Source organism: Copadichromis virginalis, linkage group LG20 (assembly GCF_057382275.1).
Source record: "Copadichromis virginalis isolate Kocher_CV1m ecotype Utaka linkage group LG20, C_Virginalis_male_GT1.1, whole genome shotgun sequence".
Classification (NCBI taxonomy): domain Eukaryota; kingdom Metazoa; phylum Chordata; class Actinopteri; order Cichliformes; family Cichlidae; genus Copadichromis; species Copadichromis virginalis.
This window is the reverse complement of record NC_140637.1, coordinates 17,497,745-17,521,644: the sequence shown is the minus strand read 5'-3', so window position 1 is coordinate 17,521,644 and position 23,900 is coordinate 17,497,745. Positions and strand designations below refer to the sequence as shown.

General features: G+C 40.2%; 1 protein-coding gene across 2 annotated transcripts; it reads left to right on the top strand.

Annotated features, from left to right (window-relative positions):
* Positions 1–275: 275 nt before the first annotated feature.
* Positions 276–23,900, top strand: prickle3 (prickle homolog 3). 2 transcript variants are annotated; one of them, XM_085443128.1, is made up of 11 exons: positions 276–769; positions 8,872–8,951; positions 16,033–16,216; positions 16,393–16,506; positions 17,070–17,207; positions 17,465–17,668; positions 19,651–19,837; positions 20,581–20,922; positions 21,014–21,319; positions 21,422–21,814; positions 21,906–23,900. In XM_085443128.1, the coding sequence occupies exons 1-11, from the start codon at positions 728–730 to the stop codon at positions 22,364–22,366; spliced, it is 2,451 nt and encodes an 816-aa protein (XP_085299254.1). In that variant the 5' UTR covers positions 276–727; the 3' UTR covers positions 22,367–23,900. The 2 variants fall into 2 exon arrangements, with proteins under 2 accessions (XP_085299254.1, XP_085299253.1); XM_085443127.1 differs by having other exon boundaries at positions 277–769; positions 8,869–8,951.

The window sequence follows — 23,900 nt, the reverse complement described above, 5'->3', positions numbered from 1 at the left end:
AACTATTTCCCACTGGAACTCGAGAGTAATATTAACCCCCCACCCTAACCCCATCTGTGTGCATATTTTGTCGCCCCATTAGGAATATTTAATTTGAAGCTAAAGCCAACGTGGCTGACTTCTCTTGTGCTCTGAATGTGCGTATTTTATAAAACAAAATGTCTTGGTAGACTTTACAAAACTTTGCATATATCCATGTCAACTTCCTTGTAGCCAAGGTGAAGTACGGGCCAAAACTTTGGGACAGTCGGCTAGTCTCTGTTGAGCAGGACAGGTAAAGTTGGAGGTTCACCAAGGTTACAGGTTGCGGCAGATCCGTGTCCACACAGTCAAAATAAAAAAAGGCACGGCATCAATTTGATTGAACAATGGGTTTCAAAGTGATAAATTGAATAAGTAAAAATGTTAATGAATATTTAGTTAAAGTTTATTTGTTAACGTTGCTTAAATTTTGACTCTGCTCAAGAATCGAGAAGAATATACTTCAGTACCTTTTATTTTGAAGTCTCCGCCGGAGGTTGTATTTTACACTTAAGCTAGTTTATCAGTTCGAATGCCAAAACTCCTTCCTTAGTTAGTTAGCAAAGACGGAAAGAAGAATCCGGGGGTAGTCTGCAAGAAACGGCATGTAGTTTACACCAAGCGTGTTACTTACAGTTTTTGTCGCTCGCCGTTGCTTTGCTCTGCTTCTTCACCGGAAAACTGCTTTTAACGTCCAGCCAACATCATGTTCCTGCGCGGATCTAAAAAGCGACGGTCCAACCGCTCGGTAGGTGCCTATTTTATTTTTTGTTTTTCCCGTACATTTATACCTTAATAACTTTCAAGGTCATTTTGAATATCATCATCTTTCAGCACAAGGTAGCGTTTGGAGTGATTTAAAGCTTCCGAAGCATTTTCATTGTAAAAGCAGGCGTGAAATGAACTTTTAGTACATTGAAATCCAACGCAGAAAGCAGCCCAAGCGGAACTTCGTCCCACCTTCACCTGGCTTTTGTTTCCCTCCAACATTTTTTTTCCTACGCTCGAAATAGGACAACAAAAAATAGAATCATCTATCTGCCACAGAGTCCCACATTCTTTGTTTCTTGGATCATGTCGAGTGCCTCAGGTGTAGTCAGAAGGGTGACTGTGCGTCATCTTTGTACCTGTGCAGGTTAGGATGGGGTAGCTGTTACCTGGACGTGTTTATTACCTTTGTCAAGCTTTCATGCTGTGTATTCAATTATGTTGTGGTTGGAATGCTGCTTTATAAAGCAGCCTAAATAGTCAGGAGTTTAGTGACGAGAGAACACCTACGTCTGTTTTGACACGGAATATCTGGCTCCGCATCTCACCTGGACTACGTCAACGTCCAGGTGAGTTCAGTGACTGTAGATCCAGCTACTATTATAACTAACCTATACATTGAAATTAACATAAAAAAAAGTATAGTATTTCATGTTAATTTGTATAAATACTCCATCGTAACACAAAGCACACACCTGTTCCTACCTGTACATGTAATAACAGTCCTTAAGAATTAATGAATATCATGAATATTTAATGCAACACTCTCATTACACCAGCATTAGAAAAGTGAGGTTTAACTCATCTTACAGCACCAGTGTTAAACACCTATGTATATATCTTTGGGGTTTTTCCTGCATCTACAGGAAACAGTGTTGGTGACCAAAGAGATTTTGGTCTTCCACTAAAGGACAACCAGCCAGCCCATTAAAATTATTTTTAACCATTTTTCAAAAAGGAGTTCAGTTTACTCTTACTAAAGTACAGTTTGTTTGCAAAATTACTGCAAATAACAGAAGAAGACATACTTCTGTTAAATAAGGTATCAAAGACTTTTCTTAACTACACGCAGACCAGTCATGGTTATGCAGTTAGTCACTGGCCCAAAGACCTGTTAAGCCATGAAAAATCCTTATCGTCTAACTTAAACAATTTTTAGACCTATGTGAGGCTCAGTAGGGATGAACTGGCTTTGTAATTCATGCCAGGATGTGAGATTAGAAATGATCTGCAGTTTAATTAAATGTGGTTAAATGGTTATTCATATTCCCCCTTTAGTGGCATGGGTTTCCTCTGGGTTAACTGGTAATTCTAAATTGGTTGATTTAACCCTCTGATGGATCGAGGCATACCCCATTCCCAACCTGTTTCAGCTGGGTTAGCAGCCTTTACGACATTGAGCTGGTTAAGCGGTTAAGAAAATTGATGGAAAATTAAACGTCTTCCTTTTCTTGGCAATTGAAATACATTTTAGTCATAAATTGTCATGTAATTTAACAGCACTACACAGACATCTTAATTTATGTTCTGTTGTTTTTCTTGTAAATATTCTTCAAGAAATCTTCTGCGTAAATGTGGTGTAATCGACATTGAAATGTGATAAATAAGTCATAGACTGTAGACTTTGCTCTCCCACAGTGCAGCTTTGAACACATATTTGAACAAAAGCCTTTTGATTTAGGCTGGATTACAAATTTAATTAGTGTACATGATTTGAGAATAGAGACTGTGTACACAGTAAGTAAACAAGGCCCTCAGCAGCGATTTGAAACTCATGATTTCCTTGCCACAGTGTCTCAAATAATATATTTACTGAAGCACTCAAGTGCTGAAGTGATAGATTAGCCTCATTAGATTCAAATATTTCCCATATGGCTCTCAAGTAGATGTAATATGTAAAGGAAAAAAACCCTACTCTGTCGTTCAAGATGGCGATCTCTTACTTTCCCTATTATTGATATAATGAATCTGCAATTTTATCTGCTAAGATATAACCAATTTAATTGTGCTCTCAACTCCTTCCCAAATGACAGCTTGACAAATTTGACTGTATGCTTTCTTATGCTACAATTATTTGGGATCTGAGAAGCTGCTGTCATAAGATAATGTGTACTGAACTTGCCTACTTTTTCTAGCAATAAAGATGTAGATGTGGCTATAGCTGAATTTCATTTTACTAAAAAATATTGAAACATAACAGAGGGAAAAGGGGAAGCGTCACAACTAGAAATCCCTTTAGCTGCCTTGGTTTGAGTCTTGGTGCAGTCACTTAATTCATGGTATTAGTAACACATGTGCTTTTTCTACTGTGACTGCAAAATCAGGGTTCAACATAACCCAGCTTGGGCCAAGTAAAATAGTATGTCGGGCAATTTCAGTGGCCTGTTCTGGCCAGTGACTGTGTTTTCACCAATTATAGTTGTACCTGTGAAGCAATGCCTTGATTTGCTAAAAGTTTATAATTAAAGTAAATGTAAGAGGAAAGGAAAGCGGGGTTTGTTACTGTCACAGGTAGCCAGGTGGTTAGCTCGCTAGGTGGAAACTAGCGAGCTAACTTCCTGCTAACTTCTAACTCCGTTAAATTAAAGAAATTCTGTTTTCATGGATGCCTGGATGTTAAACTTAATTGTTACACCTGGTAAAGCAGCAACACTGATCATTTTATTGAAGATGAAATAATTTAGCCAGTTTTTACCTCTCAGTGATGCTGTGGTGTTCGTTTGACTTTGGGACCTGAAGGGGACGGAGTTTTGGACCCAGATTACTCCACGAGGCTCCTGACTACGGTAGCCGTAATGCTCAGACAATCCATCAAGCGGTGTGGCTTCGTAGCTTACCAAAGTCATACTAGAACATTTTTTGACAGAATTTTGAGCCCCGTGTACCACATAAAATCAGTTCGAGGTCGGCAAGCACAACCAGAATTCATATATAAGGCACACCGGATTATAAGGCGCATTGTCGATTTTTTTTTTAAAGAATATTAAAGGATTTTAAGTGTGCCTTATAGTGCGGAAAATATGGTAAACGTAGCAGAAAAGTGACAATGGTGCTGCAGGACTTACACACTCACTCACATTTACAACTATAAGTATATTCATGCAATTAAAACTCAGATCCGCAGGTCCCAGGGGACCAATGTGGGAAGGTGTTATGTTGGACACTGAAAATGTAGAATGTTTGAAGAGAGGAGCGTCCACTTAGCGTGCTAAGACCACAAAGGCCCCCAACCTGTGACCTTTCCTGTTGATGCTTAATCCATCCAACACCTCAGCGTTGAGGTCCAAAACCAACACTTAGTCATTCTCTCTTATGTGGGGAGCCATTTTTTTTCCACTACCTCACTCAGCCTCAGTATGGGCCACATGATATCATTCAGATGTATTATTTATCCTTTCCTTTAAATTATTGCATGTAACCCCTGGTTAGCCAGTGCTGTTGCATGCTGATGCCAGATAACAAAGCTGGCAGTCTTTCAGTTTGTCCATTACCTGGTTACATGCCACGTGATTAAACTTTATACCTACTTAGTGAAAACAAAGGACCTGATATGAAAAGTCTTGACGCCGCTCAAAGTGTGAACACATGATCCGCACCCCCCCCGGACTTGTGAATGTATTATTTACTTTACCCACACTCGGTTTAGAAGAAACTTCCTATCACCACTCCCATCACATCCTTCACTCACAACACAAAAGGAAAACCTCTTTGTCAGGATGCAAACTTGACACTTTATCTGTGGTGGAAGCCTGAAAGAAAACACACACAAAACCTTCAGGTCTGTGTAGCCTTGATAAGACAATATAGAACTGACAGATATGATTCCATGTTCTTCTTTTGGCTCATTTTTAGGTCATTTTAAGCTTTTCTCAGGATTCCTAATCCTTCTTTCTTTATTACGTCACCATTGAGGCAATGCTTAGCTCTTCATTACTGTCTGCACTTAAGTGAGTGAATAGTTATGCTTTAATGTTGACCCTCTAATCTGTTTTGTATAGTTCCAGTAAATCAGTTGATAAATTTCACTGCCTAGGGTGGCCACTTTGATATGTTTCAGTTAGTTTCCAGAGTGGATATGATCACCTAATTTGTATTAGTTAAAATCGTAAGTTTTTGTTTTTATTTGTTTGAATGAAAAAAGAAAGTTCCAAATGGTATAATGTGTGTATTACAGAACTTTGTGAAGGCAGTTCACAAACAGTCGTGTCAACATCTCAAGTCTCAATAAAGTTTAAATCATGTGTAATGGGTCTTGAGTCAAACACTCACAAAGCATGTGAGTGTTTGAATCAAGCAATCTGCAATTAGTTGTGGCAGATTGCTGTGCCCTCCTGGAGACTCGTTCTGCCACAACTGATTGGGGAGTAAGTTGAAATAGAAGAAAGGAAAGCGTGTGTAGAGAGACAAGGACAAAAAATAAACTATAGGAGAAAGAAGACAAACGTTCATGACATGAAAATTTGAAAAGTTGAGAGAGAGAAGAAGAAATGTTCATTGGTTCATGGAACGTCTCCCAGCAACCTATAGCAGCATAACTAAGAGATGGGGCGGGTTATCAAAACTTTTGATAAAATAAAACCCCCAAATATTTTGTTTATAAACAAAAAGAGACAAATGTTCACACTCTGTGGCTTTATATAAACAATCCATAAACTGATTGGAGGATGTAATCACCTTGGTATCATCCATTAGCAGGTTATGGAGCTGAGCGACTTAACCATTTTTTTTAGTGTTATTAAACTGGGCACGACAATATAGGATAGCAACTCTTCAATCATAAGTCAGACCCTTCCTAAAGCATATTCTGGTTAATCGTTTTGTTGTCGTTGTTTTTTTTTTTCACAATTTCTCAGTAAGACTTAAAACTGAATATTTAAGACATAAGGTCATCGGAAAAGTGTTTACTGAGGTCACAGATCAAAGTTGGAGAGGCACGCTTTTATATACACATTCATGCAACTGCACATGTTTTTGCAACCAGTCACCCAGTGCTGCCCAGTAAACAGACTATGGGTTTCATTCACATCTGCATTGTTCTTGAAAGTTACGTAGACTTAGAGTACAAAATCTCTGTCCAATTTTGTAGTGTTGGCTCTCCATGTCTGTTGTTATTGGGGCTGAGAGACTATAATGTTTGTCAAATTACTTGTGTTACACCTTCAGACAAGTGCAACAAACGTCAAGCATCGGTTTCACTGGTTTCTCTTACGAAAAGTGAAATCCAGTAAGGAGCAAGAAAACATTTTTAAATCTGTTTTCTATTCCTCTGTGATGTTGATGTCACTTCTTAAAATTGGCCAGCTAAGCAGTTTTTTTTTGTGCACCGGCACAAGAAACTTTGTTAATCAATTTCTGCTTTGCTTAAAATATCAAAAGGGTGTCTGAATGGAGAGAAATTACAGCGAAAGCATAAACATATAAAGTGTCATTTAATTTCTTAACTCTTTGAATTGAAAAGTAGTAACACCCTGTAGTATCCTGAAGTGTAATCATATCAGGTCAGCTACAATTTCCAAAAGCATTTTTATCCTGCAGCTATTCACTTTCATTCGCTGAAACCTTAATAAATGCAATATGTAGGGCTGTGTTAGATGTACAGACCTTTTTTTTTAGTGTGTGCCTCCAGGGCTCGGTCTGTCACTTTGTCAGTGCGACATCTCAGCCGTTCCTTCCAAAGGAAATAACAACTGAAAGGTTCAGTCACCCAGAAATCATCTGAACGCTTCATTTAACCTGTCTTGTCACTTTTCATACCTGGCTTTGCTAACAGCAGTCCAAGCCAAATTAGCAAGGCAGCGTGGAGTAAAACTGATCCCAGTGTGTGTCATCGTGTTCTTTTTAAATGGCAAAGCTTTAAAAAAGGCATGCAAATTATAACTCATACAGTAGTTCTGGATTAACTAGTTCCCACGAAGCTCTGTGCTGTCATTAGTGAAAATACCTCAATATATCAACCCTAAAAACAGCTACATAACTCCTCAAACCATCAAATTTTTTAAAATTGAAGCAACTTTTTTTTTAGTTTAAGCCTCTGTGGTTTCTTACTCCACTAATAATATACTTTCAGCCCTCAGATGTCTGTTAGATAAGCGAAGTATCCTGATTACTAGTCAAAGTAATGTGCTGCAGTTTCTGAGATGGCTCATAAATATCTCAGCTTGGGAAAACAGGCTTAACGTGAACAACAATGATTATGTGGTTAGTGTGGCCTGAAAAATAAAGACAGGTGAACAGGCACGCACAGGTACCGTGTTGTATCACATATCTGCATTTTATTACTTCGCTTGTTAAACTCAGTGGTGTTGTTGTTGTTTTTTAATGTAGAATTTCAAACCAGTTGTGGCCAAAAAAAGTTAGAATCTCAGCAGAGGGAAAAACACTTAAGTAGCTTCCTTTTTGTTTACCAACCTGGGAAGAACTGTAAGCTTTCCCCTCTGTCAACAGTAAGTTCTTCTCAAATAAGATAGAGGTTGTGTATATTAAAGGACTAGAGAAAAAAAGGTAGAGACAGAGTAACTATACTGAGAGGGAAAGGGTGCAGCTCTCATCCTGTGTCTGCTTCCTTCCTCCCATCTCTAAAAAGAGCTTTGTGTATGCAGTAAAGCTGCAGCAATAGAACTGAGATATGAAGCGGCTGATTTAGTGCTAAGCTGCGGAGTTGCCTTCAGCAATGCTCAGTCAGCATATTTGGCAGGAGGAATATTTGGGATTTAACTACCTGTCATGTATTCCTCCATATATTTCTGCAAAACAAAGAGCTTTGCTTGAACTCACTGTTGAGTTTAATATGTAACTGTGTGGCTGAGCTGAGCTCAAGTAAACAGGTTTTGTAAGGGGATCGTTATGCCAAATTATGGGTATCACTTACCATTGTGTGTGTGTGTATTTTGTAACCTAGAAAATTAAACACCCACTGCTGCATTGATTAAAAACACAAACAGCTATAAGAATACTTTATTATGTACAGGCATGGCGTACCGGAGCACACAGTATCTACTCAAACTATCAGTGATGTTAGGTTTATGTGCCTTAAGTACAGTGTTAGTACAAATACAGTGTTAAGTACACATCACTGACTGTATATAAAAGATAGATGGGCTGGAGAATAGTGACCATATTTAGGCGAGTGGGTAGAATGCAGTTGTTGGGTAAAGGAAGCAAGCTCATTTAGCAAGCTGAATCCACAGAGCCCAAGACAGTTCTTTAACCAGGCTCTAAACCTGCTTTTTATTGCTTTTAAGTTGGAAGTATTAACATGTAAGTCATAGATGGTATAAATGTAGCCAGTAGGATGTGGCCCAGTGATTTCTTTGACCAAACATTTCAAAACCTCAGTATTAACACTTTGGCTGCTGCCATGTTGGTTTCTTTGAGTCAGAAATGACTATATTTTGGTGAAAGGGTGGCGTGCTAAGCTATCAACTAATGTTAACTAGAATAGAACATAGGCTATTCAAGGGCAACACAGACATCAGTATCTGCTAATTAGTCTGAAATAACTTCTACAAACATGGTTGAAAGGTCTGGTTTATGGCTCATTTACCTGACATGATACATAGACAGCCACAGCCATAGCAAAATCAACATTTTCACCTAAACTTTGAAAATCAAAACTGTCCATATTAGGGATTTCTCGTTAATATAGAAAGCAGTCTTGAAACTCACCCCTAATTCATAGTGCCCAAACCATTTTTATACCTGGCCGTTTTGTTTGCTGCTTTATCTGCACTGACATAACACATGGATATTATGTCTATCTCTGCCACTCCAAGCTTGCAGTATTCGGTAAGGTTTTGGTATAATAGGATGGGGGGTATTAATAAACTGGTTAAGACGAGTAATGACAGCCCACGCTCCCCCCACAAACATGCTAAACTAAAGACTGAAGTGATTGAATTTAAGCACATTCTGCTTGAGGCTTAGGTGGACTCGTTAGCTCACTCCGGCGTTGATGCTTTTCCTTCATGTCTAGCAAACACTCTATATCCTTATTCTTTTGTGTCTTTTGCCAAAAGGCACAATTGAATCATGTTCCAGTCAGAAATTACGTGAGCTAAAGTGATTTGTGTTTTTATTCAGCAGGAGGAAGAGGATCCAGACAGAGGCCAACCCTGTATGCGCTGCGGAGACCAGTGCCCCGGCTTCCGTGTCCATGGCTGGAGGTATGAACTGTAGGACTCTTAAACACTGACAGCGGTGCCTGTGAGCTTTGCAGGAAATGTTTGTTTCATACCGTAGAGTCATTTTGCCCTGCTGGACTTCAGAAGCAAAACAAAGTATAAAAGCAATGATTTTATGGCTGTTTTTTTTTTTTATGCCACTTTAGCTGGAAACGTGATTTATAGAAACACGACCCCTTAGCTATTTAATTGTCTTGCAAACAAAAAACATGTATGCATTAAAAAGGAAAAAAAGTATGTGTGTGGTGTGCGCGGTCAGTTTGTCAAGTGATAGTCATGGTCAGCGCTAGTGGTCCAAGTGGAGGAGCAGAGGAGTTTGCGGCATTTTAGCAGCCCTTTGCTGCCCGATCCCACCGGGCTAAAGCTATTACAAAAGCTATTGGGGTTTTTATAGCTGCTGGCATGAGGCCGTATTCCTTTGTGCAAAACAAGCGGCTTAAACATATGATGAACGTGCTTGAGCCACGCTATTATATCCCGTTGCTATTACATCCACTTCAGTGACAAGATCGTTCCAAGCATGTATGAGCAGAAAAAGTGTAACGTTATGGCTGAACTGCAGATGGGTGGACCTCAAGGGCAATGGAAAGCTACATGACCATGACTGCTCATTATATCACAGCAGTGGTAGATACAAAGCCCTGCACTGCCCTATATTGCACCTTAATTTGTTTTTTATATAATTTCGTGGAATGAGTCTTAAGTTGAATGTTTTTTAATGGGCAAAAAATACTTAAATTGATAAATGGCGAGTTAAATTTTTCTTATCTTTTTTCTTTTTTTGCTGACCCAAAAATTGGGGATAAATGTTTTCATACCATGTCCACATTGTGTTCAGAGAGTTTAATTTGTCTTATTCGTACTTTTTAAACTGCTGTATACCTCTTTTACTTATTTGTTCAGAGTTGTTAAACACTACCAAAGTCCCTCCTGATGAACAATTCAACCTCCTCTGTCAGGTCTGTTTTTGTGTGCTTTCTTTTGAGCCCGTCTTTCCTTGTCCTCTCTCTTTTAGTCCTTTAGTGTATATCCAGCTGGTGGGGTCTCTGGTTAGTCTAATCCTGTCAATCTTGCTAATAAGATTAGGCCTTACTGCTGTGATAGCAACCCTCTCAACCACTTCAAACCCCCCTCTGTCTCTCCAGTTTCTGCTTTTCAGTGCACTTTTCCTTTTTCAGATGGGACTTCTGTGTTTCATTACGCTTTAATGTATGGAATAAAAACAGAGGCTGCTCCAGCTCGACAAATACTACAAAGCTAAGGGTTACTGCTTGTTGTTCACATTATTTCAGAGGTTAAAGATTAAAGAATGAGTCACTTAGAAGGAAACTAGGTGATTCAACTACATTGTGCTGTGTTTGGTGCTTACAGACCCAGAAACTCTTGAGGATGATCACAGGGTTTGACACTGACACACAAGATTTATTCCTGATAATGAAGGCTGCATTTATAACCCCTAATGTGTACTACATGGTTGAGACAAACTGGCCTCGTGATGAGAGAATAAAACAAAAGGCAGGAATGTGTACTTCATAAAGCCAAAAGCCTGTAATTTTATCTTTTTCCTTTTTCAGTTTTCTCTCTATTCGGGTCAAGATAAAAGCTTAGAAGTTAGCACGGAATCTGAAACACGTGTGCCGCACTCTACCATGCACGTTGATCTGTTTACAGTGCATTTAATCTGTGTAGCATTAACAAAATGCTGTAGTTCATTGTTTACGTTTTTTCATTACTCGTTTGGCTGATGGGCAGATCCGAAATGACATTGGGTGAGCTGACAAGGATAAATGTCTTGTTTAGACGTTGTAAGTCTCTTAGGCGATCCAGAAGACTGAAAACATGAAAGTGATTAAATGATTGAGATTTATAGGGGTCAGACTTTAAGACCTCGGAGTCTGGCACTAATTGCATCTGTCTAAATAACCAATTTAAACTCACACCTTTGCTGATGGAGAAGATCTTCCAAGTGACCACAGGCTCAGCTGCTGATGCTCGGTGAGAGGGAAGTGATCCATCTTCATCCTGAGCTTTATCAGGCACAGCTTAAACTGAGGTGGGGGCAGATGGTGCTTCCGCTGCCCAGCAGCAAGTGAATTGAGTTACTTTTGACCCACAGGTCCCCAACACGCTTCAGAAGTGTTCAAAGTCGCCATTGCTATTAGTCTGGGTGGCCATGCGGCAATTACTCTGTCACTAATTAGTGGCAGGGAGTTATGGGAGGAGGCCCATCTGCTTCTTAGAACCAGATCTGTGGAGAGTTCACAGTTCCCTGCTGCAGGTATAGATTATCACACCAGCAGCAGCATTTTAAAGAGTTATCATATGGCTGCTATACTAGACCCCTCACCAGTTTTAATAATATATGCTGATTTATAGGTTCACTCACAGTCTGGATTAGAATTATTTATTTTTTCACCAGTTTTTATCTTTTTGTTTACAACTGTTTTAAGTTAGTTTCCAGTAGGTTTCCTCATTTCATTTCATTGTTTTTATCTTCAAAAATGTTCAGTTTTACTTTACGTTTGTTATTATGATATGGTTGTTACTTTTTGGATTGTTGTTAACTACTAAAAAATAATATAATACAAAAATACAAACACGTTGACAAATCGTACCTCTCAGCCGTAAAAGGCTGATGGGGTATTGTTTTTCAGTTTAATAAAATGTGTTTTTCCACACATGTTTTTTTTCTATTTATTTTAGTTAACTATAATTTGCTAGATAGGCTGCTTGAAGTTAGTTGTAGTGGGGCAAATTTGTCAGTATTGATTAGTCTTCTGATTATCTTCCTGATCAATCATATTGCCATTAAAGTGCAAAAGAAACAGGTAAAGCAGTAGTAAAGTAAATTTTTGTTTTCATTTCTTTGTCTGTGTAACCATCAAAATGAAAACATAATCTCTGGACTATATTATGAGCACCAAGTGTTTAGATTTAAGAAGCAACAGTGAGGTCAAAAATAGCTGCAGATTGATTTGTTGTCAGTAGACTAAAGGGATAATCTACTGTTTGTTGAAGCACCTCTGATGACTCGGATGCTGATCCTGAAAAAAAAGAGAAAACAGATCATTCTATTAAAAGATTGTAATCACGCTGCGTCTTTTTGAGCAATCATGTTTTTCCTGGTATTCATTCATCATTCATCATTCATCTTCACCAAAGTCGGATGAGCCGCTATGACTTCGGAGATGTGTCGTGACTTCACAGAGACCATGAGCCATGCTGTCGGTTTGATATATCACTAGAGACACTTTGTACTCATGCATGGCCATCTTGATCACATAACATTATAAATACTCCACTCTACAGCACAGCATTGCTCACAGGATCAAAATCTGCTCCGCTTATGATTAATAACTGCATACAAGCTACAGATAGTCCATCTGTTATGAATCAGTTACAGCAGTCTGGTCAGGGGAGGAAAGACGCAGTGACTTTATGCATCGTGATTGTCACTTGATGTTTCATATCTTCAAAGGCAGCGTGAGTAAATTGAGAGGCTTAATTGAAACGTTCATGGCATGTACACTTTAGCTTATCTTTGTGGGCAGATTTAAAAGTCACAGGGCTTGTGTGTACTTTGAGATCTGTGTTTGCATTTTGTGTAGTGTATGGTTCCGTTCAGAGCCTTTTGTTTGCACCTACTATCGGGGCGGAGGAGCGTGGGAGTGGGGGCTATAGGGGGACATTGAAAAGAGCTGCTCAGACAGAGAAATTATCAGATGGAAAGGACCTGCCAAAGAATATCCTGCTCTCACTGACAGACAGACGGCAAGGCAGTAGGAACCTACTGGATGCAAGAACAGAACAAGTCTGCATGGGACTCCATCAACAGGCCAAGCCGGACTAATTTGTCATGGTTACAACAGGTAATGGAGAAACCAGATTTTACTGTTAGGATTAGACAGAAAAGAAACTCAAATAATAATTAAGTTGGGAGATGTGAAGGAAAATGCTTTTAGATGATTATTGTTCCTTAGTCTGACTTTATGTTGTTTTGTACACTTTGTAAAATTATCTGTATAGTGTGCAATATGAGGTCATGTACTGATACTGCTGTTACTCAATCCCTCCTTGTACACAACTGGCTTATTATATATCGCGCATTACCTTTTGAGGACATGGTAACATAATAGAAGGGCGGCTTTATTTAAAGACTTAGAAATCAGTGATAGTGCAGGGTAAAGTTTTACTGGCTAGCCCAGTAACCAAAGGGAAGAAATTGTAAATCATTAGTTTCGTTTTTTTAATCTTTCCATTGAATCATTCTGTCGGTGGAAAAACACACACTTCTTATCTGTATGTTTTCAGTCAGACTATTAAGTTCATTTAGTATTATTCAGTTGCTATAGCCAGTAATACAAACAAAAGATACACCATTAACAATAACAGAATCAGTTTTACCGGACGTATCGGTGATTGTGATTTGGTTGGCTAAAGCAAGCTTAGAGGCAGAGTGTGAAAGCGTCATCTGCCATGTCTTAATAAAAACAAACTAACTTTTTCTTACACATGTAAGAAAAACCCACTAAAAAACTGCACATTGGCTTCTTTTGTTACAAACTGTTGAGTGGTGTGTTTCTTGTTTGCATGCAGTAGTTGCACTTGGATTAATGCTGCATTTTTCTTGCATTTAAAAAGTTTGGGCACAGCACTACATTTTTTTTTTTTTTTTATCACCAGGATTTTTAACCAGTTTAAGTGGTATCATTGAATCAATCTTAAAATTTATTTAAGCGGCAGACTTCTGTTAAGTAAGGCACCACTCACGATATGTAACCCAATCAAAAACCCTCAGTGCTTTTTGCCATTTGCAAAATAGCAGCCGACAGGGACCATTGCAACTCTCAGCAGAACCTGCTCTAAAAATGTCATGCAAGTATTTTTTGACTGGATGTTGTCTCTTTTGGTCGTTCTTGGTAGAGTTTTTGACTCATCAGTGCTCAACGTGGCGCTGCACATATCCAGAGGGGACAGAGCGCAGATGTGTTACATCAGAGGCTTGTGAATGAAGTAATAGAACAGGACTAGGCTCAGCACCGCACAGCTTGGTAAATGGCACTGCTGAAATAGCCCTCTGTTTGTGTGTTTCTAAAGTCATGATCAAACAGCTACTTGCAAAAGAGCCATAAAATGGGAATGTTTTAGAAAAGCTTCCTGAGTTTCTGTACGATAACTGCAGATAACCATATACTGGGGTTACTGCCTTTAGATTTATGGTTGTATATTTACAGGGCATTTGGAACATGTGCGTGTACCCCATCTTTGTATAAAAGAAGAAAGGCACTACTAGACACTACTATCACATTTCTGTAGCCTGTTCTTGATTTCAGTCATACAGTTTCATCCACCAGAACAGAAATCTTGCTAAAAAAAAAAATCACCCTTTAAATTAGTTTATAAATGTAAACAAATGGATATTTCAATGATCTGTGACAATGTGTGTAAATAAAAGACAAAACAGGGCTAATATCAGACGGAACGTGTTTTATCAAAGTGTAGCATATGTCAATAATTTGGCATGTGCATCTGTTCAAACAGGGACCCTAATTTGGTAAAATACCTGCAGAGGCATTTGCACAGAGAGGCATAATTTGAGATTTTCCTGTAATACCTTTATACCCCACATACTTCCAAATTGGCTCTTGTCTCGGTAACTGTAGGTTGCATGTGAGAGTTGGCACCTGCTTGTAATTAAAGCACTTGCTAATGCTTTCGTGGTGCGCAGACTGCTGGTGGTACTGGTGGGGTGAGAGGGTGGAGAATCTACCATCTGTGTCCCATAGTGCCAGGTCACCTGCTGAGCATCTTCATTCCCCTAACCTTTTATTTGCATAGGAATCCACATAAATACAGCTGGGAAACAGATTTGTGCCACTGTAGCTTAGCTTAAGCTCTCTTGCTGTGTTTATAATTATTTATATTGGTGCTAACTGCTTGGCAGCCATGTGCATAGAACATGCCAATGCAAGACAGCTGCATATACTGAATGTGCAGTTCTGGGCCTGAGAAAAGGAACTGGAATCCCATAGAAGTACTTCTCATCTCTGTTTTGTCAACTATTCAAGAATTACCTTGTGTTGGGTAAAGACATGCAGTGATTACTGGCTGTCACCTGGATGATTTTTATGAGGCAATTGATTAGAGGTGGAGTGCTCATGCATTTTACAAGCAGTTGTGTGATGGTGTGTGCGGGCTTTTTGGTCGTGTGGGGGTTGGGCGCTGATATAAAGCAGCTTTGTGCCTTGTGAACTTGAGCCACAAGTGCCAGCTGGCAGACTGTTATGCAATCGCAACAGAGATGTGCACATGCAATACATGCTGCTTATGGACATATTGTTCAATCTCCAGAAAACAACAACAAAAAACGTGACACCCACGCCTCACTGTTAGCCCAGGGCACTTTATTCTGACTCTACTGGTCCCACACACAGGCACACCCACCACCAGATTGATTGTAACAGTCTGAGGACAAGATAGGTTGTAATACGAGGCTGAGGGAGATTATTGCTCCCGTCTTCACCTCCCAGTCCTAACTGCCCCGGATTGACAGCTAAGCTTATGCCAATGACCTGATTTCCTGCTTGTTTGGTAGAAAAATACTCCGGATGTGCTGGCGCTGATGCAGATCCTGTAATATCTTGGTGTAATGAGGGCATGAACTGGTCTGAGATAGTGATCTGTAGATTGCGTAGCCCCTAATCAGATTGTGACAACTGCTGTATTAGTAATTTGTGACGGCAGGGAGTCTCGCAGAGTGTGTGGGCCGGTTTGTGACGTAATGTTTCCAACGCAGCGTGTGTTCATAAATAATATGGTTATGCACAGTGGAAGTGTCTGCATTAATGTGGCCTAATCCTAATAAAAGTCTGGCTTAAATAAATGTTTAATATGTTTTAATGGTCACAGTGAAAAAAATCTTACGGATACATCTGAAATCAGGTTAAAAACTTTGTATTTTACACCTGGCCACTCGAAGATCCAGGAGAACACTTGGAGTTGTGTTTACCAAGATTTTTGACATTAGTTCAGTTTTGCCTTGGGAACTCCTCTGTCTCCACAGGAAGATTTGTGTGCACTGCAAGTGTGTACGAGAAGAGCATGCTGTGCGCCCGGTGCCAGGGCAGCTGGAAAAGATGATGACAAAGCTAGTATCTGACTTCCAGAGACACTCCATCTCTGATGACGACTCAGGCTGCGCCTCCGAGGAGTATGCATGGGTTCCACCTGGGCTCAAGCCTGAACAGGTAACAATCAGGGTGCACAAGAGAAGTCGAGACATAAATTAATGCTGTGCAGGCCTACGTGATGCTCATTTACTTGGACATGTTCGTGCATAGACTGGTTGTAAATTAAATTGCTCTATATTTGGATAAGTGGGTGTTTATATTCTCTATATGAGCATAATTGTCTTGTCATTCAGGTTTACCAATATTTTAGCTGCTTACCAGAGGACAGGGTGCCTTATGTGAACAGTCCAGGAGAGAGATACCGAATCAAACAGCTGCTGCACCAGCTTCCAGCCCACGACAGTGAGGTAACATCTCTGCGACTCTGACTTTGGATGCTTTAGACTTGAATATAGGGGTGATGTGCCTTTTTTAGTTTAAAAAAGCAACAAAGAAAATCAACAACCAGCCTTATTTCTTTTTATTAAGCTTCTTTCTTTTAATTTTTCTTTTTTGGGTGATTGGTAGGTAAAGAGGAAATTCACAACTTTTGGAAAAAATAAATTATATTTTAATCTCTTCCTATAGTCATTTTTAAAGCCAGTTTTACAATAAAATAGTCTGTTAATCCTTAATAATGGTCCTTTCTGCTTCAATTATACAACAAATATATTAAAGAAAAGAATGAAAAGGTTTCACAGCTGCAACACATGAATGTCAGCTTTAACAGAGAAAGATATTTCTTGAAAATAAATACAGGGGACATGGATAACGCAGACTCTTACTTGCTATCTTTTGGTTTGGGATGAGAGTTTTACACTTTACTGTCATTAAAATAATTGACAGATAAATTGTTAATGACAGTCTTCATACATACATACTTTAGGTCTAGTTGTTTGAATGCTGATGTGAGTTTCTGTGTCTTTTTCAGCCCCAGTACTGTAATTCTCTGGACGAGGAGGAGAAAAAGGAGCTGTGTCTGTTCAGTCAGCAGAGAAAAAGAGAAAACCTGGGCCGGGGTGTTGTAAGACTTTTCCCAGTAACTATGACTGGAGCAATCTGCCAGCAGGTAGAGATTTTTTTTCCTGTTGAGGCCGACATAAAGTTATAAACCTCACATATGAAAGCATAAAAAGAGCACGTCCAAGTCATGAAGGATGAAGTCAGTGTAGGTGCAAGTAGATACAGGCACAGCTCAGGGGCCACATGATTACAGGGCTGTGGAAGTAAATTGCTGTGCAACCTGGAGCATTTACCATTTTGTCAAAGGATATACCACCTAACTTGCTTCCCTCTGCACCACCCCACACCCATCTATTTTTCCAGTGTGGCAGACAGATCTGCGGGGGTGATATAGCCGTGTTTGCGAGTCGGGCAGGACACGGCAGCTGTTGGCATCCTCAGTGTTTCCAGTGTGCCTCCTGCAGCGAACTGCTGGTCGATCTGATCTACTTCTACCAGGATGGACAGATATACTGCGGTCGGCACCACGCTGAAAGGCTTAAGCCCCGCTGCCAGGCCTGCGATGAGGTGATTGTCTCCCCAAAATCCTCTTGCTTTTTTTTTTGTTGTTTTAATATAAAATCTCAGCAACAACAGTATTAAATGTTTTTAAATGTTTCCCACAGTAATGTATTTTATTTGTATACATGAGTGCATGCAAAAGGGGGAGTGTGCACACTTGTGTTATTAAAGAATTATATATATGAGGTGTACAAGGAAGAGTAGACTTACTTTAACAAACAATAACTGCCTCTCCACGGCCACACGCCAGCTCTATCATCCTGGAGAGAAGTTGGTGATGATAGTCTTTGTTCGTGTCCAAAGCCTGCGTGAGCTCAGTGTCGGTGCACCACCTGCTGCTACTTCTGGTTAGAGTGGCCTGCTAGCTAGCAGCAAATCTATAGAGGAGAACAAGAGCTACAGTAACAGCTGCAGCCCAAGATGGTGGAGTTTGAGTCCATCCCCAGGCAGCTGAATGAGAATGAGCCAGCAAGTCAGCATAATGTCATAAAACATGACGTGAATGGGTGAAACATTAGTGAGTTAGTTAGAGTTAGCAGTGACTGAATTTTCATAGTGAGGGCATTAGTCAATTAGTCACAGGTGGCATTGTTCTCTAACACAAATAAAAAATGCCAAGTTGCTAAATGCACTTGGGAGGCTATTAGTACAACTGGGAAGTTACACAAAATAGTTTGTTGATGTTTTTTTGCAGGTTTGTGGAAGTAAACTACAGTAGGAGAGAAAAACATATAGTTATGTTCTTAATTTTTTTGGACAGAACACAATTTTTGTATTTTTTCTCATCTGTACACCACCACAGTGGATTGTAAATAAAACAGTTAGTATGTGATTTAAGTGCAGACGTTCAGCTTTAATTAAAGGGGTTTAACAAAGAAATTTATGTTAACTTTTTTTGGAATCACACACATTTTTTACATACTCCCCACTTTCAGAGGCTCAACATTAATTTTAATTTTAAATATGAATATTTGTTTCTATACTTGGATAAAGTGTAAAAAATGACTGCCTTAGGGGAATCAATGGACATACCAAATTCTGTTTCCTGCTTTTAGATTCACTGGCAGGCCTTTACTGCTGCTGCCTTCAGTTGCTGCTTATTTGTGGGTCTCTGAATTTAGTTTTGTATTTAATAACTGAAAATCATGGTCTGTTGGGCTGGCATCAGGTGACTTGATTTCATGTGTCCATTTTTTTTTTCCCCAGAATCTTTTTTTTTTTAAATGCTTTCTTGCAACATCTAATCTGGCCTTGTTGTTCTTGATGGTTACCATTGTTTTGGAAACTGTATTTCCATTCATAAAGGTTTCTCTTAATTGTAGACTTTGATGTACCCATGTCCTTGATTTGCTTGGCTGGATGTTATGCAGGTGTTTTTCTTAACCATGGAAATAATTCTCATAAGTCATTATGCAGTTTAGTTGTCTTCTGTGGTGGAGCAGGTTGTTGATTTGGCCACTCGTTATGATGGCCTTCCTCACTTGCATTGACATCTCTTTGGGCCTCATAAGTAAATTTATAGTGAAAAGCTAAAGTACAAATTCAAGACTTTGAATCAGCTTCAGATATTATGTCTGCTTCATTTGTCATTAAATAATAAGGGACATAAGTGTGCATGACTTCAGAATATCCAGTGCAAATATCTTTCCTTTCTCATGTAGCCATTCCCAGATTGGCTATTGTTGTATTTTAGCGTTTCCCAGAACCAGTGCATGCTATTTGTAGAATTTTCTGTTGGTGTCTTCTGGTTTTGAATAGCTCATCGCTGTGACTTAAGGGATTAGTTGAGATAGTTGACAAATGGATCTACCGCAACTGACCTACAACTGGCGGTTAGACCCAGGGAGTGGCTAAGCCTACAAACAGAACGGCACTGATTGGATATTTTGTACTCTGTTTTGTTAACCTAGTTCTTCAGTCTTCTAAAGTTTACTTACTTCTGTACCTGTGAAATTACCTCTCTATCTCTCACTTTCTTTTAAACCTAGATTATTCTAGCAGATGAGTGTACGGAGGCTGAAGGAAGATATTGGCACATGAAGCACTTCTGCTGTTTTGAATGTGAGGCTGCTCTGGGCGGCCAGCGTTACATCATGAGAGAGAGTCGACCGTACTGCTGCTCCTGCTACGAGTCGCTGTACGCAGAGTACTGTGATACCTGTGGAGAACACATAGGTACTGAACTAAGTTTAATGAATTAAGTTTATAGTGAAGCCATGTTTTCACATTACCAGCCTAATTTGTATATACCAGCAATGTAAGTGTTTATTTGTCTTTAATCATTCCATCTTTTTGACGTCACTTTTTTATAATATTGCATAGTTTTAGCATGTTGTTATTCATCATCAGAGCCTACAAAAGGACTTATAATAATTTACTAATATATCAAGAAGAGCAGCTAGAGACTGCACACCTCCACCATGCCTGAAAATTAAAAAATCAGCATGCATGAATTAATTTAAAAAATCTGGATCTGGATTAGTTTGCAATACTTGCCTGAGAGCATGAAGATGATGTCTGCCTTTTTTAAATTGTGAATCATTTTAATAACAGCTCTGCATCATTGTAATGTGATCTCCTGTATGCTAAAGAGACCCTTTGTCTTTTTCATGTAGGATGTAGTGCTGAGTGAGAAAGGTGTTAGCTGTGATGAAGCAAAGACACGTCGTGATACTTTAAGCAAACTTTTACATGTATCCCGTAAGCAGATATTCTGATGATGGTATATTCTTACAAAGAAGCCTGTAATACACCATATTTGTTCTCTAAGGGCACATCACTCGCATCACTAATGTCAGAGTTCTAACAAGTAACTACTGACCAATAGTATAAAGTGTTATGCATTGCTTTTAAATGTGTTCTGAGGTAATAAAGATTGATTTTAAAATTCCACAGCTGACACACAAATATTTCCTCAGGTATCGACCAGGGTCAAATGACATACGACGGTCAGCACTGGCACGCTGTGGACTCGTGTTTCTGCTGCGCCCGCTGTCAGCTACCTCTCCTGGGGCGTCCCTTCCTCCCTCGCAGGGGCCTTATTTTCTGTTCCAGGTCCTGCTCTCTGGGAGAAGACCCCAATAACTCGGATTCCTGCGACTCTGCTCTGCAGACTAGATCGCCTCACCATAACAGACAGTATGGGACAGCAGAGAAACACCACAAGCTACAGTGTGGTTCTCCACTGCAGCCACTAGAGGGCATCAACCCCATTATAGCTCCTGCAAAAGACTGCATTCATACTGCAGTGGAAACCAGAGGTGAATAACGGTGGAGCTGTTGTGCAGTGAGTTCACATGGATTATGTTTTTGTGCTTATTGTAACACATTTATTTTCTCTGCTTCTCTCAGGTGTCCACTGCACGGCTCCAGTTCAGAATGGAGTTCCTTCACCCAGTCATCATCCTCGTCAAAGAGGCTCGTACTCACCTCTTCCACACATTCATTTAGGGAATGGCTTAGGTCCTTCTTGGCCCAGTGACATTCCACATTACAGTTTACTTCCAGGGAACTGTGCTATCAAACTTCCAGGCAGTAGTCCCCAGCCCGAAGGAGAGCTAAATGGAAGTACTGGACTAAGTGGTCTTAATTCAAGAGGAACCTCTACTGAAATTGACTGTAGAACTTGGGTGGAAAAGACAAATAAAGTTATGCAAGGTATCAGAAACCACTGATACTGGCATGACTATTATATGCTTCTTATAACCCTTTTTTCATTGTCTCTTAACTACAATATGTCTTCTATTTTTCTCTCTTCAGCAAATCCTCCTCAAAAGAACTCTCATGTGAACAAACTCATTTCACCTGACTCGCCTCCTCTTCCTCTGGACAACCCCTCGGTCCTCCCACCTCCCCTGCCCGTGAAGTCTCGTGACTTGTTGCCCCGGGATTCACCTTCACCAAAACTCCAGCAACCAGAGGACAGACCCTGTGACTCTCCACCCCCGCTGACTCGCAGCAACACAGCCAGAGTCAGCTTCAGAGAGCCAATCAGCAGCAGCTACTCTATGGACGAGGATGAGGATGAAGATGAGAATAAGGAGGGGCTGCAAGAGGGTGAGGAAAACCAGGAGGATGAAGATGAGGGGGAGGGAGGTTTCGGAAGCAGGTTACATCTGAAGAAAGGCGTCCCCCCACACATGGATCTGCTGGGTATGTCTTCAGGCACTTTGAATATTAACTCATTCAAATGAAGTTTTCTTTTGTGTGTGTTTCTCATAGTTACTCATTCTTTTTATTCCAGATGGATCCTCGTACCAGCAACGCCATTTAAGGCGAGGTTGGGGTCGTTCCCGCATCCCTTCAGACCCTGCTCTACACCAGGGGTCAGAGAGGCGATCTCGACGCTCGCAATCCGACAGGCCCAGGTTGGACTCCCTAGACTGGAGAGGCGAGAAAGACAGAGACAGCCGAGGCGGCTCCGATGGCTCTTCTCTGACTCTCCATCCGGGACAATACAAACACGAAGACTGCTGTTCTACCTGCTCTTCATCCTCAGACTCAGAGGAAGAGGGCTACTTCCTGGGACAGCCCATTCCTCTACCCCCGCAACTTCGAAAGCAGCCGCCCGAGGAGGGCAAAGACGTAGGCGGAGAGGAGGGGAAGGAGGGGCAGAGGGACTTTGGCCTGAGGGGCAGCATAAGGCGGAGAAGAGCTCACAGCCTGGGTGCAAAGGACAAAGATAAAAACTGTGCTATTTCCTAACCACAAACAGCTAACCACGTTAAAAACACAGCATGTTATTTTTTTAGATTATGGTGCAAAGGAAAAACGAATGACCATCATCATTCTGATGTTTATCGGCTTTGTGACAGCGATGTAATGTCAGATCGAGATGACATGTTTAGACTTATCCAAGGGTGAACCACAGCCAAAGTTCCTGACTTAGCAAAGGGAAGCAAAATAAACCTGAGAGAAGTCACTGCCTCCCGTTGACGCCTCATTTTGAGGTGAATGAGTCATGCAGGCAGTGATGAATGGAGCAATGTGGAGTCATTATTTGTTACACACCTTTGTAAGTTTGCTCATACTTGTTTGAACTGAACTTTTAAACACTACCATAACACACAGTAACACATGTAACCTGGGGCCAGTTTTACAGACAAGCTCTCACTGTTGTTTAAATGTGCCTAAATGATACAGTGTAAATTAAAGTCGGGCTGATGTATAAAGCTGAGGGGCCATCTCAAACTGCACAGCTAACTGCAGAAAGCGTTTTCTCTTCCGGAAAAAATGGAAGATACAAAGGATGATTACTTTAAATACAACACACAAGTCAAGCTCAGGATGCAACCATCAACTCGCTGTGTTTTCTGTTTTGAAGAACCCACAATATTAGAGTAAGGTTCCCATATGAGCAGGCACTTGACAACAGCGAGGAGGAAGAAATCATAACCAGGATCAGGGTGGAGCAGTTGTGTGGTGCAACCAGTTTGAGGTGTGAGATGGAAGAGAAGAGGAAAAAGAGGGTTGTAGAGAGGTGAAGACCAAAAAAACAATAGAAAACACAAACAGAGCGCGGTTAAAAGTTAATGACATGCGACAATGGCTTATAAACATGAGGGGAGTGGAGAAGAAATGGTAATACTCATGTAAAGTCCCTGAGGGAAGTCCTGATGTATGGTTCTGGATTAACCAGTTCAGCCTTAATTACAAATGTAGAGAGGGTGTCTGTCTCCTGAGCCCTCTCACTCCTGGAGGCTGCATCTAAGTTATATCCAACTGACTTAAGAGCAAAGTTAAGATGGGACAAAGACTGCAGACCAGGCAAAAATATCTGTTAAACTGGCTCCAGCACATTTTGTAAAAAGAATATATTTTTATGTCTGACTTACTGTAACCACTTTCCTGTGCTCTTATGTGCAATCTGTATGTGGCTGTAAAATACTACAGTTATACTTACACTGAATAGCCCAGTAGTTTGGAGGTGACGTTTAATGACTTCAGCAAACTGTGGTTGTTTCAGACTTTGAAAATCAAAAGTGTAATTTGTGTGAGTTTTTGGAGGTCGCTTATCTTTTTTTTTTGTATAGTTCAAATGAAACGCTGCAAAATCTGTAAACGTTCTTAAAGTCTGTACTCACTCGTCATTGGAGTGTCATTTATTTTTCTATGCTTGGTGTAGGTCACTGTTGTTGCTGGTTTTATTTGGGGCAAAAGCAAGAGTCTGTAACACCCTTGTGTTTCTCTGACTGTATGCTGCATATATGAGTAAATTTGTTTAACTTGCTTGCCTAAA

Bases quoted from the DNA above. Each gene is read 5' to 3' on its own strand.
- prickle3 (XM_085443127.1), top strand. From the start codon at position 728: ATGTTCCTGCGCGGATCTAAAAAGCGACGGTCCAACCGCTCG. The intron at 16,217-16,392 runs GTAACAATCAGG...CTTGTCATTCAG, and splicing joins CTGGGCTCAAGCCTGAACAG to GTTTACCAATATTTTAGCTG. The intron at 19,838-20,580 runs GTACTGAACTAA...ATATTTCCTCAG, and splicing joins TACCTGTGGAGAACACATAG to GTATCGACCAGGGTCAAATG.